Source organism: Anabrus simplex, chromosome 2, assembly GCF_040414725.1.
Source record: "Anabrus simplex isolate iqAnaSimp1 chromosome 2, ASM4041472v1, whole genome shotgun sequence".
Lineage (NCBI taxonomy): Eukaryota > Metazoa > Arthropoda > Insecta > Orthoptera > Tettigoniidae > Anabrus > Anabrus simplex.
In genome coordinates, this window is record NC_090266.1 from 971,268,826 (window position 1) to 971,286,469 (window position 17,644).

General features: G+C 37.0%; 1 protein-coding gene across 4 annotated transcripts in view; it reads left to right on the forward strand.

Annotated features, from left to right (window-relative positions):
* The window catches only part of LOC136864581 (RNA pseudouridylate synthase domain-containing protein 1), an 81,386-nt gene that overhangs the window by 20,534 nt on the left and 43,208 nt on the right, over nt 1-17,644 (forward strand). For all 4 annotated transcript variants that reach the window (XR_011017846.1, XR_011017847.1, XM_068226349.1 and 1 more), the window contains exon 2: nt 1,122-1,642. Coding sequence is in view for 2 of the 4 variants with exons in the window: in XM_068226349.1 (XP_068082450.1) it covers nt 1,122-1,642 (521 nt within the window). In the remaining 2 variants the exon portion in view is untranslated. The remainder of the gene's footprint in view (nt 1-1,121; nt 1,643-17,644) is intronic.

Below are 17,644 nucleotides of genomic sequence, written 5' to 3' on the forward strand. Positions count from 1 at the left end.
GGTTTGGGCTGTGTAGCTATTGGCTTGCAGTCAGTATATGGTGGGTTCGAACCTCACTTTTGGTAGCCCTGAAGACTGTTTTCCATCGTTTCCCATTTTCACACGAGGCAAATGTACCTTAGTTAAGGCCACAGTCTCTTCCCTACCAGTCTTACCTCTGTCCTATCCCATCATCACCATAAGACCTGTCTGAGTTGGTGTGGAATACAAGTGAATCAGTTCTAATGTTGGTTGATCAGATGCAACCAAGAAATAAAGTTCCTTCATATATGAATACAGAGCTTAAGTATCCAGAGATCCAAGGTTTGAATATCAAAGTTGTATTCCCGTCACTCTGAAAGTGGTCTTTCTTTTGTTGGAGAAGAATGTTACAACTTCGATGGCTTTTCCATATTGTACACAAAATGTTTAAAGGCTTCTTAGATAGGTTAGTGTGAATTATAAATAGAAAGGTAAATAAAATTAAGCATTTGAGATCATTACAGAGTTCTATGCAGACCAAATTTTCAGAATGAATTCTTCCTGAGGAATGTTAAGAGGAAGGGTGGACTGCTATGTTTGTTTTGTAAATTAGATCTCGTAAACTTCAGACTACATTTTTCAGTTTATTTCTGAAGTCCTTCCATGATTGTCCTTTGGGCCTTGCAGTTATGATCAAACCTTAATAAAACAACTACCTGGGGACTAGAAAATGTCTGTCTTTATGCTAGTGTTATTATTGTGTTGAGAAATAAAAATCATCAGCTCTATGTACTTTGTGTTAATGAAGTTTGTTAACCAGTATGATAAATGTACTCATTTGTGTCAACTAACTGAGTCTACAGTTGGAAAGGAAGCGGCTGTGGCCTGTGTTTGGTTTTTGTGAGTATCGTCATTATTCACCATTAGAAAAAGCTTCTTTCCTTTCGTTTCTTTTTCATCTCTCAATACTACTTTTCAGTTTTCTCTTAAGACCTTTCAAAATGACTTACGACCATCCATTGTATAAATACTTTAAAACTCAGTTTGTACATTATGCAATAATTATGATGTATGACTGTTTACTGTTTGAACATTTTATTTTTCTTTCTTGTGGTTCTTGTATATTGTCACACAATGATATATTTCTCTTCTCTTTATAGGTTTCACTACAGCTCCAGCTTAGGAAATTGTTTCCTGCCTTGATAAATCCAAATTTACAGCATGAGTTTTATTTTGTTCATCGCTTGGATTATGCTACAAGTGGGGTAATTTGCATTGCATTGCACAAGAAGGCTTGTTCAATTGCAACTTCTGCATTTCGTAATAGACAAACTCAGAAATACTATTTAGCTCTTGTGCGGGGCCATGTATCCTTGGAGCTAATAGATATTTTTGATGAGATTGGAGAAAATCGTCTTGAAGTTGATGGAAACCACAGTATGTGTACGTCCACTGATCCAAATTGCATATCTCCCCGTCCTGCTCATACTCGCCTATTAGTCCTTGAGCGTGGAATTTATGCTTTATACCCGGCAACCAAGGTGTTACTCAGGCCCATCACTGGTCGCCGACACCAGCTGCGGGTGCACTGCTCTAATCTCGGTCATACTATTGTTGGTGACTACACATACAGCTGCCGTAAGGATGTTCTTCCCCATAGGACATTCTTGCACTCTTTCAGGTATAAAGCATTGTAAAGTAGAAGTAGTAGTAGATGTGGTAAATTTTCATAATGTTATTTAGTAGTGTCATACAGTTTTGTTTGTGCAATTGACTTTAATTCCCCCACCCAGATCATGGTGAATGCATATGAAGTTGGTGTTGAATAAAAGGCTGAGGCAGGTTAGGCTTTCTTCATGTCTTTCATTCCAGTATCACCCCATTATTTTAAAAGTGCATATGAGGCTTCACCTTCTGGTATGTTTCAGTATGATAGCTCTAGTGGTGGTTTCATCTCCTGTGCTGACATTTGCTTGGAATCAGATGAATTTGATTGTTAGTTACAGTCTTTGCTATCAGTTCAAAGTTCTAAGAGGTAAATTAACTGTTAGAAGGTAGAGTACTGAAGTTGATCATAGTGTAGTACATGTAGGATAATATTATAAACTGATGACTGAGTATAGTTGATGGCAAAAATTTGGTCTCTTAAATTGTATTGCATTAGAAGGCTGGTTCAGTTGCAATGTTGGCATTTCACAACCAACTTGCACATTTTAATTAGCTGTTTTGTGAGATAATTTTTCTTTAACAAGAGAGACTTCTTAAGACTTAGGCCTACAAGAAAATAGAGGACTCAAACAAATATCTCATGAAATTATACTCTTTTCCAAATGGTATCTCTACCAATTCTCATATTCACAAAGTTTCTTGCATCACCTGTGAATCTTTGGAAGACATTTAGTTATGCTCTTTAATGTACACAAGGGAAATTTCTGTTGTAGGCTACATATATTTGGTAAATGGCTGGATGCTTGCCCTTAAAATAAGCAAGAGGTCAACATATCTCACCACCCAAGGTGATCCTACTCCATTTTGTGTGTATATTACGTGGTAGTTCAGTGTCTTCCTCCTATCACTTATTTTCAAATGATTTACAGTAGGTACCAAATATGGAGAAATATTTCTTTTCTTTTAAGATCCTGGTGAGGTTCGTGGTTTGAGTTGCTGTAATTTCATCCTAGTTCGTGAACCATGGGCAGGGGCTGAGTGGCCTAGTAAGTGGTTCCGAGAGTCAGGGTAACAGTTGTTCTGGAATAGGAATGGGCCTCTTGGAGATATTGGGTGTCATGGCCCTCCTTCTGTTCAGGTGGCTAGGCTATACAATCCACTGGGTGGTTCCTAACCTGTTAAAGAGGAGAGATTCCCACTGGGACTCTGTGTAAGTAGGGTAGCATCCAGCTTCACAGAATTTCTCGAGCTCAGAATATTTTAAGCAAGCCTTGGACCTATGGGGGTAATGGAATCCCACATCCATTTGACAAGCAAGGGACTCCTTACACTTCTTAAAATTAACAACAGTCTATAGCCTATCAGCACACATTAAAATATATTAATACAGAACTGGTTTTTTGGAAACTTTGTTCCATCATCGGTGAGTATATAATTGTGTGTAGCTTGGCTGTGCAGAAAAAGAACAATAATTTTTACCAATGGGTTTTCAAAAAATATTCATTACCATTGAACATTTATGACCTCAGTCCTTCAAAAATTGCAAGAACTCTTCCAACGCAAACCACCTGGTGTTACTATAACCTAACAATTTCCTGTACTCACTCACAGCAAAACTGCAGAAGTCCTTTAGTGATTTTAGTCTACTCTAATAGTGTATGTGTGAAAATGGTAGTATATTTTGTGAATAACCAGTTCTGCATCGATAGATAAACAATCAGCAGCAGTCTTAATTGTGTTGTGCAGTATATGCGCTGCCATCAAACGTCAAGGATTTCAAAATGTAATAACATTTAGGTTTGCGGGGGAAGTATTTCTGTATCCCTTATGTGCTGCCCCAACAAAATTACTGTTAGTATTATCATCACAGAATGCAATTATGTTGCTACTAACAGAGATTACCAGGCGAGTTGGCCGTGCGCGTAGAGGCGCGCAGCTGTGAGCTTGCATCCGGGAGATAGTAGGTTCGAATCCCACTATCGACAGCCCTGAAGATGGTTTTCCGTGGTTTCCCATTTTCACACCAGGCAAATGCTGGGGCTGTACCTTAATTAAGGCCACGGCCGCTTCCTTCCTATCCCATCGTCAGTGCGACGTAAAGCCACTTGCAAAAAAAATAACTAACAGAGATTGTTTTTTGCAAACACATCAGTCAGATAATCGGCAACAATATATGCTGTTTCGCCAGGACGTTAATCAATTTCCAAAATTCAAACACAGACTCCCTGTAGCAGTAAAATGTACCTAATGATAACAGGAAAAATTATTTTCTCCCCATGATTAGAAGCATCTGTAAACACTGTAACAAACCTGACTTCATTCGATTCCTTCTGCAATATTTCATAAGAATGAGGAGCAGGTACATTCACAACAATGGCTTCGCACTTCTTACGACTGCAAGAGAATTTCTGTTCAAACCAATTTCTTACTAATTTCGAAGCACAGTCATTTGAGCAAAAGCTAGGATTTTCGTCAACCATGTGATAAGTCCAGGCTCCTTCAATTGCAGCCAAGTGCAGTACACGGTCTGTTGCTAAAGTCGGCCGGAAAAATTGTTTTATGCAGCCTCCTCTATTCCCTCTTTACTCTTAGCTAGCTTAGTTGTTATGGACATAAAAATAGTTATAATTACCTTGCCATAAACGGATTTCATTATCTATAATAACTTAAGATATTACGGGACTTTTGAATGACGCTGCTGCAATTTCTACGTTTTTATGCTTGTTTGATTTTGGATGTTGTTCATTGTTGCTGCTCCCTCCATGGGACACAGAAAATTCTGTATTACAAATGGTGTAACGAAAATCACAATTGGTCAGCGTTTTCTTTATGAACATGTACCTATGATAGAAAATATGTATTTGTTGATCTATAGATAATTACTGGGAGTTGAATTGATTAAATTCGCTATGCAGTACTGAACATCCATTTTCATTTCAGCATCTTTAATCTTGCATCATACTACACTCCAACTGCTGCTGTTGTGAAAATTAAACCAGCAACTTGCTTCAAGCGAGGAAAACAAATGCTGGCAGGGTAGCGGCATTGCAATATAGTTTGTTGCTTGTAACGAATATTGTCACAGCTTCCTATATTATCTCTTTACTGTTAGCTAGCTTAGTTGTTACGGACATAAAAATAGTTACCTTGCCATAAACGGATTTCAATATCTATAATCATTTAAGATATTACATTGACGAAAATAGAGACTAGAATTAAATTTCATTTTCTAACAAAATGGGACAAAGAGGCGTCCCAACAAAATCTATCAGGACGCTGGGACAACAGGTTGAAAAACTGTACTGTCCTGTTCAAAATGGGACGTCTGGTTACTGTATATAATGACAGGAATGACTGAACATGTCGGGCTGTTCAATTGAACAAACTTCATAGCTCTAGCGAGTGAGTGGCATGTGATGTTACATCACCTGAAGATTGTAACATAACATTGTCTGCAGTGGTTTAATTGAAATTTTTATCCCGGTCCTTTTTTTGTGCTAAGTATATTTCAATATTCTCATGAATGTTCAATTCTAAAATTCTATTTGTATTTGCAAATTAATTCCAAATCTTTGTCCATGCCAAGAAAATTGTGATTATTATTGTGAATATGTTCTGTGAAAGCAGAATGTTTGTTATATTGCACGGTTTTAAAGAGTTCTTGGTAACGCTGAGCAAATGTACGGCCAGTCCGTCCTATGTAAAACATCTTACAATCTTTACAAGCTAACCTGTGTACTCCAGAATTGTTGTAGGGATAATTTTTATTAACAATGTTGGAGTTAGATTTTTGTGAAAATTTGTTTTGAGTTCTGAAAGATATTTTCAGATCAACCGGCTGTACACTAGTACAAAGAGGTGTGGGAACAATGGCAGGTGGGTACTCGGAAAGAGGAGATAAAGGCTAAGTTAGGAATGAACTCCTTTGATGAAGCTGTACATATAAACTGTCTTTGGTAGTGGTGTCATGTGAGGCAAATGGAGGACTTAATCATAGAGGACCGAGCTCGATAGCTGCAGTCGCTTAAGTGCGGCCAGTATCCAGTATTCGGGAGATAGTAGGTTCGAACCCCACTGTCGGCAGCCCTGAAAATGGTTTTCCGTGGTTTCCCATTTTCACACCAGTAAGTCCTGGGGCTGTACCTTAATTATGACCACGGCCGCTTTCTTCCCACTCCTAGCCCTTTCCTGTCCCATCTTCGCCATAAGACCTATCTGTGTCGGTGCGACGTAAAGCAAGTAGCAAAAAAAAAAAAAAAATCATAGAGGGTATGAGAATTAGAGGGAGACTATGACGATGATTGTTATGACTCAGTTTTTAATGATCTAAAAATAAGACGTGAAAATAAACGAGGCCACAGAGCTAGTTACAAATAAAGAATTGTGGAGGAGTTTAGTAAATTCATAGAGGCTTGCAGACTGAACACTGATAACAGTCTGTAATGAAGATGTACAGTAGGACTGCGATAATCCGGCACTCATTAGTCCGGCATGCATCAGAAATAAAAAGTTCCCCAAATTTTGAGGAATTTAGTGCTTGGCATGGTGGGAAGTACAGTCGGACACGTTCAGGAGATATTGAAAATATTTTGCATTTTGTCCATCTTTCACTATTGTCTGCCTGTGTGTGAGTATGCTATCAGCAGCATCAGCCAGTCGCCATCTTGGCTTCATTAGGGTATCACTATTATTCTTTGTTCAAGTACACCTACAATTACAGTACTTACATTTGCATCAGTGCAGTGTGGTTTTCTTTTACAGTTATTTAATAAATTCATTGTACTGTATCAAAGTTTAGCTATGTGTACAGTTATATTATAAAACAAAAGCTAAAGGTTTCCACCCATTCAATACCGTTTGTTGTAACCTTAAAAGAGTTACAATATTTGTTGCAACTAGTTTTGGTCTTAAGACTCAAGACTCATCAGGGGGGCAGGCATTGACACTCAGTGACGGGCCATCTTGGCAGATCTTTTGTCTTGATATAGGAAATGTCTTAAGACCAAAACTAGTTTCAACAAATATTGTAACTTCTTTAAGGTTACAACAAACAGTATTGAATAGGTGGAAACCTTTAATCAAGGGTTATGAATTTCATGTTGTTGGTCCGTATTGAACTGAGATTACATATAAATTATAAACAGAAAAGTTTTCCACATATTGAATACATAGTTATATTTACAATGCATGTATTTACATTATATGCACTAGTTTCAACCCTACTCGGGGTCATCATAAGCCATATTTAAACATTACACAATATTTGACAAAATCCTAAAACATGTTTCTAAGCAGTAAGACCATTATGAATATATAATTAACACTATGATGTGTGGTTAAATTAGGCGAAGTGCTATGGTGCTCAAAATGTTGCAAATAACAGTGAAATATTACGAGTGACATAGGTGAGCAATATATAATACAAATACACTAAAAATGTTAAAAAGTCTGGGTATAAAAGTACAAATGAGATGCTCTATGTTGTAGATCAACTTGAGTAAAATTTTAGACACATGGTGTTTCAGATAGAATTCAGTAAGTCCTGGTAATACATTACGGTTGTGGACCAAGTGCTGTGGTACTAAGACTGAACACAATATAACGTGACACTCATAATAAAAGTGTACAAGTATGTACAAATGTTTGAGTAACAAATGTGTAGATGATACTCTCTAGAAGAATCTGTGAGGAGTTGATTACACACTGTATCAGCTTAAGCAGAAAATTTGAACTTGGTGGAGGAGATACTGTTACAGTAATTATTGGTACGCGGGGAACGTTCTCTTTATGGATTTTGGTAGTCCATATAGTCTTTGCGGCGCTGCATTTCCCGGAGTTGTGTTCAACCTCCTCTTTTGAAATTAACCCATATGTGCCCACTGTCGACATTTGTCGACGTTAATATATGAATATTGTCGATCTTATATTGGTAAACCTGAATAATATTTTTGAGGTGCATTGTTTACAGTTCATAGTTTGATACTTACTGCACAGCACGAAAATAAGAATCACTCGTTTTCACGCCTTATATCCTGGCTGCGTATGAAATATCATTCCGTATACACTCAAGAGGATGACGCTTTCGTCGCGGTGAGTAATATTTTCTTATAATATTGTTACAGTTGAAAGTAAGATCGGACTGTTGGGTAAACGTAATAACAAAACATGCCTTTAACAGATTTTGAATTCATTTATGGCTGATTTATAGTTGCTTTTGTCTAGCAGAGCAAAAAATTTCCATGTCGACAGTGGGCGCGAATGGGACTGCCTCAGTACTGATATACAATTTTCATTTATTCTTCTCAGAGTGACCGTCGAGCAGATCGTAATCATCCTAGAGGAATCACAGAACATCCTAGATGCTAATAATACATAGAACAACCTTAAAATGCTTTCCATAGTGACGGGGATAGCGATGATGATGAGTCTTGTGGAGATATAAACAGACTCTCTGGTAATCAACTCTGGGCTGATGCTGAACTAGTGTGTACAAAAATAAGTGAAAATGGTACAATGGTAATGCTGAAATGAAATACATAACAGTAATTCAGCCAGCATGTATAATTCTGCATAATATGCACATGGGGAGCGTCAATCAGTTGGATCACCGAGCTCGATAGCTGCAGTCGCTTAAGTGCGGCCAGTATCCAGTATTCGGGAGATAGTAGGTTCGAACCCCACTGTCGGCAGCCCTGAAAATGGTTTTCCGTGGTTTCCCATTTTCACACCAGGCAAATGCTGGGGCTGTACCTTAAGGCCACGGCCGATTCCTTCCCACTCCTAGCCCTTCCCTGTCCCATCGTCGCCATAAGACCTATCTGAGTCGGTGCGACTTAAAGCAACTAGCAAAAAAAAAAAATCAATTGGATCAAAATGTATCTTGTTACCGCATCAGCATCAAAAACAAGAAATGGTACTGGCCTCTAATTGTGTTCCTTCTGAACGTCTCCATGGACAATGCGTGGCAACTTTACCGTTTGACCCCAATTTAGACCTTCTCGGCTTCACACGCTACATCCTATCTCGTGCCGCTACGCGTCCTAATGCATGAAGACCGAGTACGAAAGTATCTTTACGCGTGTTGCCAGAAGTGCGTTCCGATGGGGTATCCCACTACCTCGAAACGAAGCAAGTGTGATGCGCTCACTGTGATAAAGCTGCCAGGAAACAGTTAAAAAATGTAACGTTGGCCACCACGTCCTTTGCTTCGAGTCATTTCACTCACGCTAAACCAGACTGGATGAAGAGAAGCAGAGTGTAACCTCAAAACGCAGACTAAACTGTTTTGAAATTTTACTGGTAGTTTTCCTTTTTTGCTATTTTCAGAGTAATCATACTTGCTCAAAATTTGGTATTGTGTGTATAACAAGTACTATAAACGAATATTGTCCTTTTGTTTTGAAACAGTATGCATTCTAAATTGAGGCGAAACTGTTCCTCATTTATGTTTTGAATCATGTTTTTAAAATATTTTCTGCTTATTCAACACTTATGTGACTAATATTCACTAACTGATTAATTATTACATTCATATAAGCTTAAAATGCGAAGAAAAGTTCCTTTTTTGAGCATGTCTCTTACCCTACCCGTTCATGCTCACTGTCATCATATGTCGACACGGTAAATCTCCTTGAAAATATGTTAATGAAACCTAAAATCATCATAAGCCTGTCATTTAGGTTACAAACATCTGTACTTACGAAATATATCGCAATATTCCACAGAAAAATAATTTGGGCAGATATGGGTTAAGGACACATGAGTGGTAGGGTCACGTAAGCTCAGCTTGGCAACATAGCCGAAATCTTGTTCTTATACTTGTCACTGTCCATTATCACCATCGTATTACCATTATCAGCTGAGAGAATGGTCAGTTCAGAATCATCTTTGAGTTCCTTCAGAGCTCGCCTCTTGTTAAATTGGGCATTCCTACTGCAGCAGACATTATCAGTCTCTCGCATTCCTGTGGTACCTCCTCAGCCTCATCCATAGAAAGGCTGTGAATGGCTGCCTCAAGGGAAGTAATTAACTCTCGGAATTTGAGAGGGAGTGACAGCGAAATTAAGTCCCCTAGCTAGAACTACAGTTCTGTTCTCATCCAAGGATTTTTTGGAGATATTGACGACCATTTTACCAGTTTCAGGGTTTGTACAAGAGACTGCCTGTTTCTGAGCTACTCGAAGGAACTTAGTGATCTACCAGAATGCCACCTGGTTGAATATGCGTTCAACTTGTGTAGCAGTAATGTAATCAAAATACAATCACAATTCTTGGGAAAGAATGTTGCTTAATAACAGGTTTAAGTAAAATAACTCTAGAGAGACTGAGTCCAGTTCCTTACGAGTGTGATGCACACTCTCGATCACAAAAGCCTTTCTAGCATGCTGATATATTCTCTTGGCCTTAGGAGTATTTAATGTGTGCTTCAACTTAACATATTTGGGAATGATATTAAGATCATGGCATCTCAGAAGAAAGCATAAAGAAGAAGGTATTTCTTACTCCTTAACTTGCTGAGTTCAGAAGCCTTCCTTAAAGTAAGTATCCTCCCTGTAGAGGTTGCTAATATTTAGATGATTATTTCACGGCCCGTAATTATAGACATGATAATATAGCTTTTGGGCTTCTGCCCTGTCAAGAAAAAGGGGTAAAATTCTTAACGTTTTGCACAGAAATTTGCTTCGTGTCTTCAGAAGAAAATCTTGTCCGTTCACGAGGAAGACTTCTCTAATAATGCCACATTGTGTTCTTTATTATTGGTTGTATGTAAACATATGTTTTCCAGTTAGATCCTGGCTGAAGATGACCCAATGTATGTAGGGTCAAAACTAGTACCAATTATATAGGACACTATATTAAGCTAATTGTATTTAATAGGTGGACCTTTCTCTACCTGTTGATAGTACTAATAACGATGGATTGAATTTAAGAATACATTACAGTTTGTGTATTGTAAGTGGTACTCTCATTCGTCACACGATGGCTCACTGTGTGCTGGTCTTCCTAGTAGGAACTGATGACTCCATCATAACTACAATTAACATGTTTCTATTCAGTATGAACTTGTGTTGTGAATAAACAGCAAGGTCGTTCTTCTATCACATTCGTCTTTCTGATGACCAACACCACTGTGTAGCTCTTAACGCTGTCTTCAGTTTTAAAAGAGGAGGATAAACATCTAACTCCGGAGGATGCAGTGCCACAGAGACGATATGGACTACCAAACATCCATGCAGAGTACTTTCCCCTCTGATCAATAATTAGTGAAAGGTTCTCCTACATATGCTCTGGTAAAATATCTACGTAAGTTGCTTCTGCCCCATATAGGAGTTACTGAATCATGCATTAGGGACTCTGTGTATTTCGTTAAGAAGTTGTCAACCATAACCTTTCAGCCCAATGCACTTCTGGTGAGTTTTAATGGGGAGTACTTGTTCACTAACATATCTCTTATTGAGTGCCTGTTCCCTGAGTACATTACTAAGCTATTTCACCACTGCATGACTTCAGGCTATTTTTTGTGGGATGGGCAATTTTACAAACAGACGGATGGTGTGATTATGGGAAGTCCACTTTGCCTGTAGTGGCTAATTTCTTCACGGAGCGTTTTGCGGAGGAAGCTTTTTCTTTGGCATCTGTCAAACTGACATTTTGGCGGAGGTATGTTGACAATACATTTATGGTCTGGATAGAGGGTACTAAAAAACCTCACCAATTTCTAAACCACTTAAATCAGCAGCATCCTTCAATTAAATTCGTTATGGTGGTGGAGTCAGACTGGTGCCTTCCTTTTGGGATGTTCTAGTAAGAAAGAAACTGGACGACTCCTTAGGGCACACTGTCTGTCGTAAGCCTACTGACACAAATCGCTATTTCTGTGCAGTTTCTTACCACCATCCAGCACAGAAACAGGGCATTCCTACGACCCTATGAGTAATAATCTCAATACTGAAAAACAGGCAATGTTATGTGGCTGCCTTGTCAATACTAATAAAAAACTATTTAATATACATAATTTAATTTGTTGTACGTGTTTTGAGAACACCATTACATTCTCTTCATCAGCAACAAGATGTTCACCAAAGTATTCTGCGGACTTGATCAAATTACATGCTACCACATAATGTCAAATATCTTACAAATAAATTGACTAAACTGTTATAAATCATCAACTAACAGCTGAAATAATTCACATTAACGGGGTAACAACTTTAAAAACCTTGAACATTTATTGTAAATAAAAATATGAAAGTTGTATAAAAAAATGTCTCATTCTTATTAAAATATTCTATATAATGTCTATGGTTCCCTCACCAGGATTTCTTGATAGGAGAACTGGATTTGTTCTGGGTGATTTCTGACAAGAGTAGCATTATGAAAATGTTGCTAACTTTGGGCTGGGAAGACCTGGGAGTAAGGAGATGAACTGCTTGACTAAACCGTATTTGGAAATTCTAAGTTCCCATGGAGGAATTAGATATTTTTCCACCAATAGAGCATATCAAAACTCAAATAAAAAATTAGATGTATGGCTTTTTAGGCGTTTGCTCTATTAACCAGCGTTTCGTCTTAGGTCTGACACTAGACCCCTCTGAGTGGGATGGGGTCAGTGGGGGTAGGGTCTTGACACATCCCACTCTGAGGAGTCTAGTGTCAGACCTAAGACGAAATGCTGGTTAATAGAGCAAACGCCTAAAAAGCCATACATCTAATTTTTGATTTGATAAACCGTATTTTGCATAAAACCAATTTCATGTTTTTACCCGTATTGAACTTGCTACTAGTATTTACAATTCTTGTTTATATTATCCACCCAATTCAATACATGAAATGTTTATTTTTTCTAAAGGGACATTACAATACAAACGTTAATTGGGACATGTTTCGCTCACTGTATCGAGCATCTTCAGCCATCTTTTATATGATTTTCTCAAGGTTGAGTCATACATTAAACCTTATTTACAATAATTATGTTCATTGAAAATGTTTTACACAATAAATTTTTGTCACTATTTAAAAAGTAAACATGTAAAATTGACAATTAATTGACGTTAATTAGATAATATTAATAAAATGCCGTCACTACTTAAAAAGTAAACAAAATTTTTTTTGACAGTTAAAATGTATCATTAATGGACTAGACGTTAATGACATAATATTGATGTCCAAGTCATATTAAATATGCCAATTAAATTGAAAGATTTGGCTAATTCTCATTTGTTTCTCCATTTTTCAAACACTGTTAGTGTATTTATCGGAAACACTGTCTCTCTCAGAATTTTCTGTTTGTAGCACACGACATAATCGGATAAATTTTGAAAAGCTTGGAGGATCCCTGATATGTATCAAGTGCCTCTTTGTTGTTGAAATGCATAAAATTACTGAGTGATTCAGATATATCCATTGAAATAACTGACCCATAAATTGGTGTAGATAGAATAGAGCTTTTATAAAAATAACTTCGTAGCATAGGTCTTTGTATTATAGCCATTAGCATATAAAGAGCAATCGCAATGTATTTCTCGTCCTTTGTGAGTGGTGTCCAGTCCCGCATTCTGGAACGAAGTGGTAATAGGCCCCTAAATCGGATTCTTTGCTCAGCACATAAATTTGTTTCATGAACTATTAGTTCCACTAACTTGTCCATAAAGAACATCTTAAAGGCCGTCACAGCATCACATTCCGCAACTGTTTCATTCTGAGGTCCTGGGTTCCCTATAAACTGTTCTGTTTGCCCCATGTAATTACACATGTTTTCCCACCGAAATGTATTAGCCATGACATGCAGATTGCCATTCTGCGCACTATCAATTTTATCTGATTCCGAACCGAGGGCTTCATGTACAGCGATGTCAACCACATCACTCAAATCACCATCTGAATCTAACAAACTTTTATCAGAACCACTCAACTATTCTAAAACATCCTCTATTTCCAAGCTCGATAACCCACACTTGTTTTTAAAAGCCAACTCCACTAAAGACCGACGGAATGCAAGACAACATGTGATACGGAAGAAGGGCGGGAAAGAAAAACAGTCTCAAGAGAGCCCTGAATAGATAAAATGTATGATTCTGTTGACAGCCAGGTTCTTCCCCGAGAGGAAATTGAAGGTATAATGCAAGATGTGTTGCATAGTAGTTGGCAGAAAGCAGACCAAAACAGTGCTTGCCCCTGGTGGCAGAGATAAACATTCCTTGAAGAATCACTCAAATTTCAGTGACAAAACACTATCGAAATAGAGATCAAGGTACATTGTTTGAAAGCTCAAACCTTCTGCTTCAAGCAGAAATAAGTTAAAACACAAACAGCTTTGATCGTAACTGCTAGATCGCAGTAGAGTACACGTGTGTACCGTGCGAGCTGTGCTCGTCACTTCACCACACGCGATGTTCCCTGCATGACGAGCAGTGATCGGCACTCCATGCTGACAGGTTAACGGTTGGAATAATTTATAAAGGGGAATGTTCAGTAAATTTCCAAGTTCTTTGAAATCATTTAAGAAGAAATTAGGTAAACAGTTGATGGGGAATCTGCCACCTGGGTGACTGCCCTAAATGCAGATCAATGATTGTTTGTTTGATTGATTGATTGATTGATTGATTGATTGATTGATTGATTGATTGATTGATTGATTGATTGATTGATTGATTGATTGAACCTCAATACCTTTTGTACACTGTTACTCATCCCCTTGAGTTCTTGGCAAATGACCTAAAATCCCACCAGGCCGTTATTAGTCCAATTTTTCTCTCTTTCATCAGTGGAGATTCTTTGTAGGTCTTGCAGATGTGTATGTTTATCAGGGTGTCAGAAATGCATGTTTTTAATCAATCCTAGCATGTTCAATTTTCATTTCAAATAAGCAACACTATTTCTTTTGTTGTGCAATACCAGCTGTGTGAGGAAAAATACTAAAATGATGGACAAATGAGTGGTCATTCATGAATATGAATTCTTTTCCAAAATATTTTTTGATCAACTTTCTTCACATGTTTATAGTTTCATTAACATAGATGAGTTACTGGCAATTATGGAATATTAAAAGGCCTAGGAATATGGGTACCATACTTCTGAGAGAAAAAGAAACAAGGACAACTGTGAAATTCTTGTCGAATATAACCTTAGCATAGAAATGCGACTTGCTAAGCGCTAAGTACTCCTTCAGGTACCATATGTATTTTTCTGATGATGCAGCTTTTTGTACAGTTTATTTATTTATTTATTTATTTATTTATTTATTTATTTATTTATTTATTTATTTATTTATTTATTTATTTATTTATGTCTTTATTTATTTATTTATTTATAAGTACACAGGCTTTGCACCCAATTGAGTACCTTCTTGACATTCAGTAACAATCTGTATCTACGAAGTTAAAGTTTAACTTTAACAAACACAAAGTTAAAAATCAACAAAAAACAAAATAGAACAAAATTAACATTATATGTGATACCATTTGCAATTTAAAAGAAATGAAAAATTCACTAAGAAATCACACAGTAATACAAAGAAAAAGACAATACAAAAAACAAAGAACCTTAAAACAGGCATGAGTACTCTGGGAAATATGATGAATACCAGAAAGAAGGAATTATCAAAAATGTACAAATTGTAAAAGTGGGCTTCTAGTTTCTTATTGAATTCATTATCCGATGCGGTGAATATATCGACTTCTTTTGTTACAGTGTTATAAAGCGTTTTCATTTTTACGAAACGTCAATTTGACGATACTATTGATTTTTTACCTTTGAATGTGAAATCATTGGTACCGACGTGATCTTGTCTGCGGAACATGGAATGAAATGCGTTTTAACAGGGCCAAGGAATCAAATTGTCCTATTACAATTTTTCTTAGTATTTGTGTAGAAATTGGGGACCGTCTGGTTTTCAATGAAGGAAATTGAAATATATTCCTTAATAACTGGGCTGATGTGTCGAAAGGGCAAAACGTATTAAAAGTTTTGAAATAAAGATAAGATATTAATTTTTGTACAATTTCAATAGCATTCACTTGTTGCTTTATATACGGGCTCCAAATTATTACAGAATATTCCAGTATACTCCGTACTAAGGTAATATATAATTTATTCAGTACAGAGGACTGGGTAAAAGGTCTCGAAGTTCTTCTAAAAAATCCTAGCATTCGGTTAGCATTCTTTGTTATTGTATTGATATGCTTGTTGAACGTTAGCTTACCGCCAAAAATTATACCATGGTCCTTGAACGTTAAAACCATATCCAATTTCCCTCCCACCGTATATAATAGGCTGGGTCTTCAAATTCCTTCCTCCTGGTAAACATCATGTATTTACATTAATTAACATTCAAAGACAAATTATTAATATCACACCAAGAAATGACATTAATGTTCTTTTGCAACTCATCCTGGTCTTGGTGGTCGCTAATGTATTTGTAAAGCTTCAAATACCGGGCGAGTTGGCCGTGCGCGTAGAGGCGCGCGGCTGTGAGCTTGCATCCGGGAGATAGTAGGTTCGAATCCCACTATCGGCAGCCCTGAAAATGGTTTTCCGTGGTTTCCCATTTTCACACCAGGCAAATGCTGGGGCTGTACCTTAATTAAGGCCACGGCCGCTTCCTTCCAACTCCTAGGCCTTTCCTATCCCATCGTCGCCATAAGACCTATCTGTGTCGGCGCGACGTAAAGCCCGTGGCAAAAAAAAAAAAAAAAAAAAAAAAAAAAGCTTCAAATCATCTGCAAAAAGTAAACAGAGTGGTAGATATTGTCTGGTAAATCATTAATTAGAATTAGAAATGAGAAAGGTCCAAGATTAGAACCTTGCGGATCACCAGAAGGACTGATAAAATTATTTGAATTTCCATTGTTAAAATAAACAAACTGCTGTCAATTTTTTAAATATGAATACATTAACTGCAACAACTGTTTACAAAAACGAAATTTATACATCTTTGTAATTAAAATTCTGTGTTCGACTTTATCGAATGCTTTTTGGGAATCCATATAAAGATTAGTCCTTCCGTTGGTATTAATGGTATCATACAAATTTTGACTATATCCCAAAATATTTGTGATAACTGATCTGTTGGGTACAATTCCGTGTTGAAATTCAGATAGAGCTATCTTAACATGGTTATAAATCTTATTGGGCAATATATGTTCGTATACCTTAGCTTCTGCGTTGATAATGCGCACTGGACGATAATTAGATATCCTTAACAAAACTGCCTGTCTTAAAAATGGGCGTAACTTAAGCAACTTTCCATTTCTCAGGAAAGGATGAAGTGCGAATAGAAAGGTTAAAAATGAAAGTTAATTGATTAGCCAATAAATCGGCACATGCCCTAATTATATATGGAGGTATGCTATCAGGACCACTTGATCTTTTAGGCTTTAGTTTACCATTAATAGCCTTTCTCACCTCTTCAACAGATATCTCACTGACATGTAATATATCAACAGAGGGAAATAGAGGAATGTCATTCAAAGCCAAATTATCCAATATATAATTAAAATCTGATCTGACGTCAACTGATGAAAAATATCGAGCAAAGCCATGAACAACATTACTGCCCTCGTAGCTCTCACCATTATACTCAAATTAGTTCCTCCTGATCTCGTGAGTCGCTTATTTTTAATGTGCCTCCATAAATGTGTTATATTTATATCACATTTTAAAGTAACCTCTGATTCACTGATGTAATCTCGATATGCATAATTTATTTTTACTTTCAATTCAAATCTGAGCTGTTTGAATCGTTCATCATAGTACCTGGATTATCTGAATGGTATTGTAATTAAACCAGATTGAAAATTTTGATTTTTTAATGACTTTACCCTTAGGTATGCAGTTATTGAAGCATCTATATATTGACAAGTAAAGGAAATCCACAGCCTCTTCCACATTCTGATACATATACAACAGGTTCCAATCAGTATCTCTTAACTCGTAATACAGTTTTAGAGAATCCGCTTTCTTGAAATTGTAGTATTCTTGATTTATATTTTTTGGTAATGAACACCTCTTTACTGGA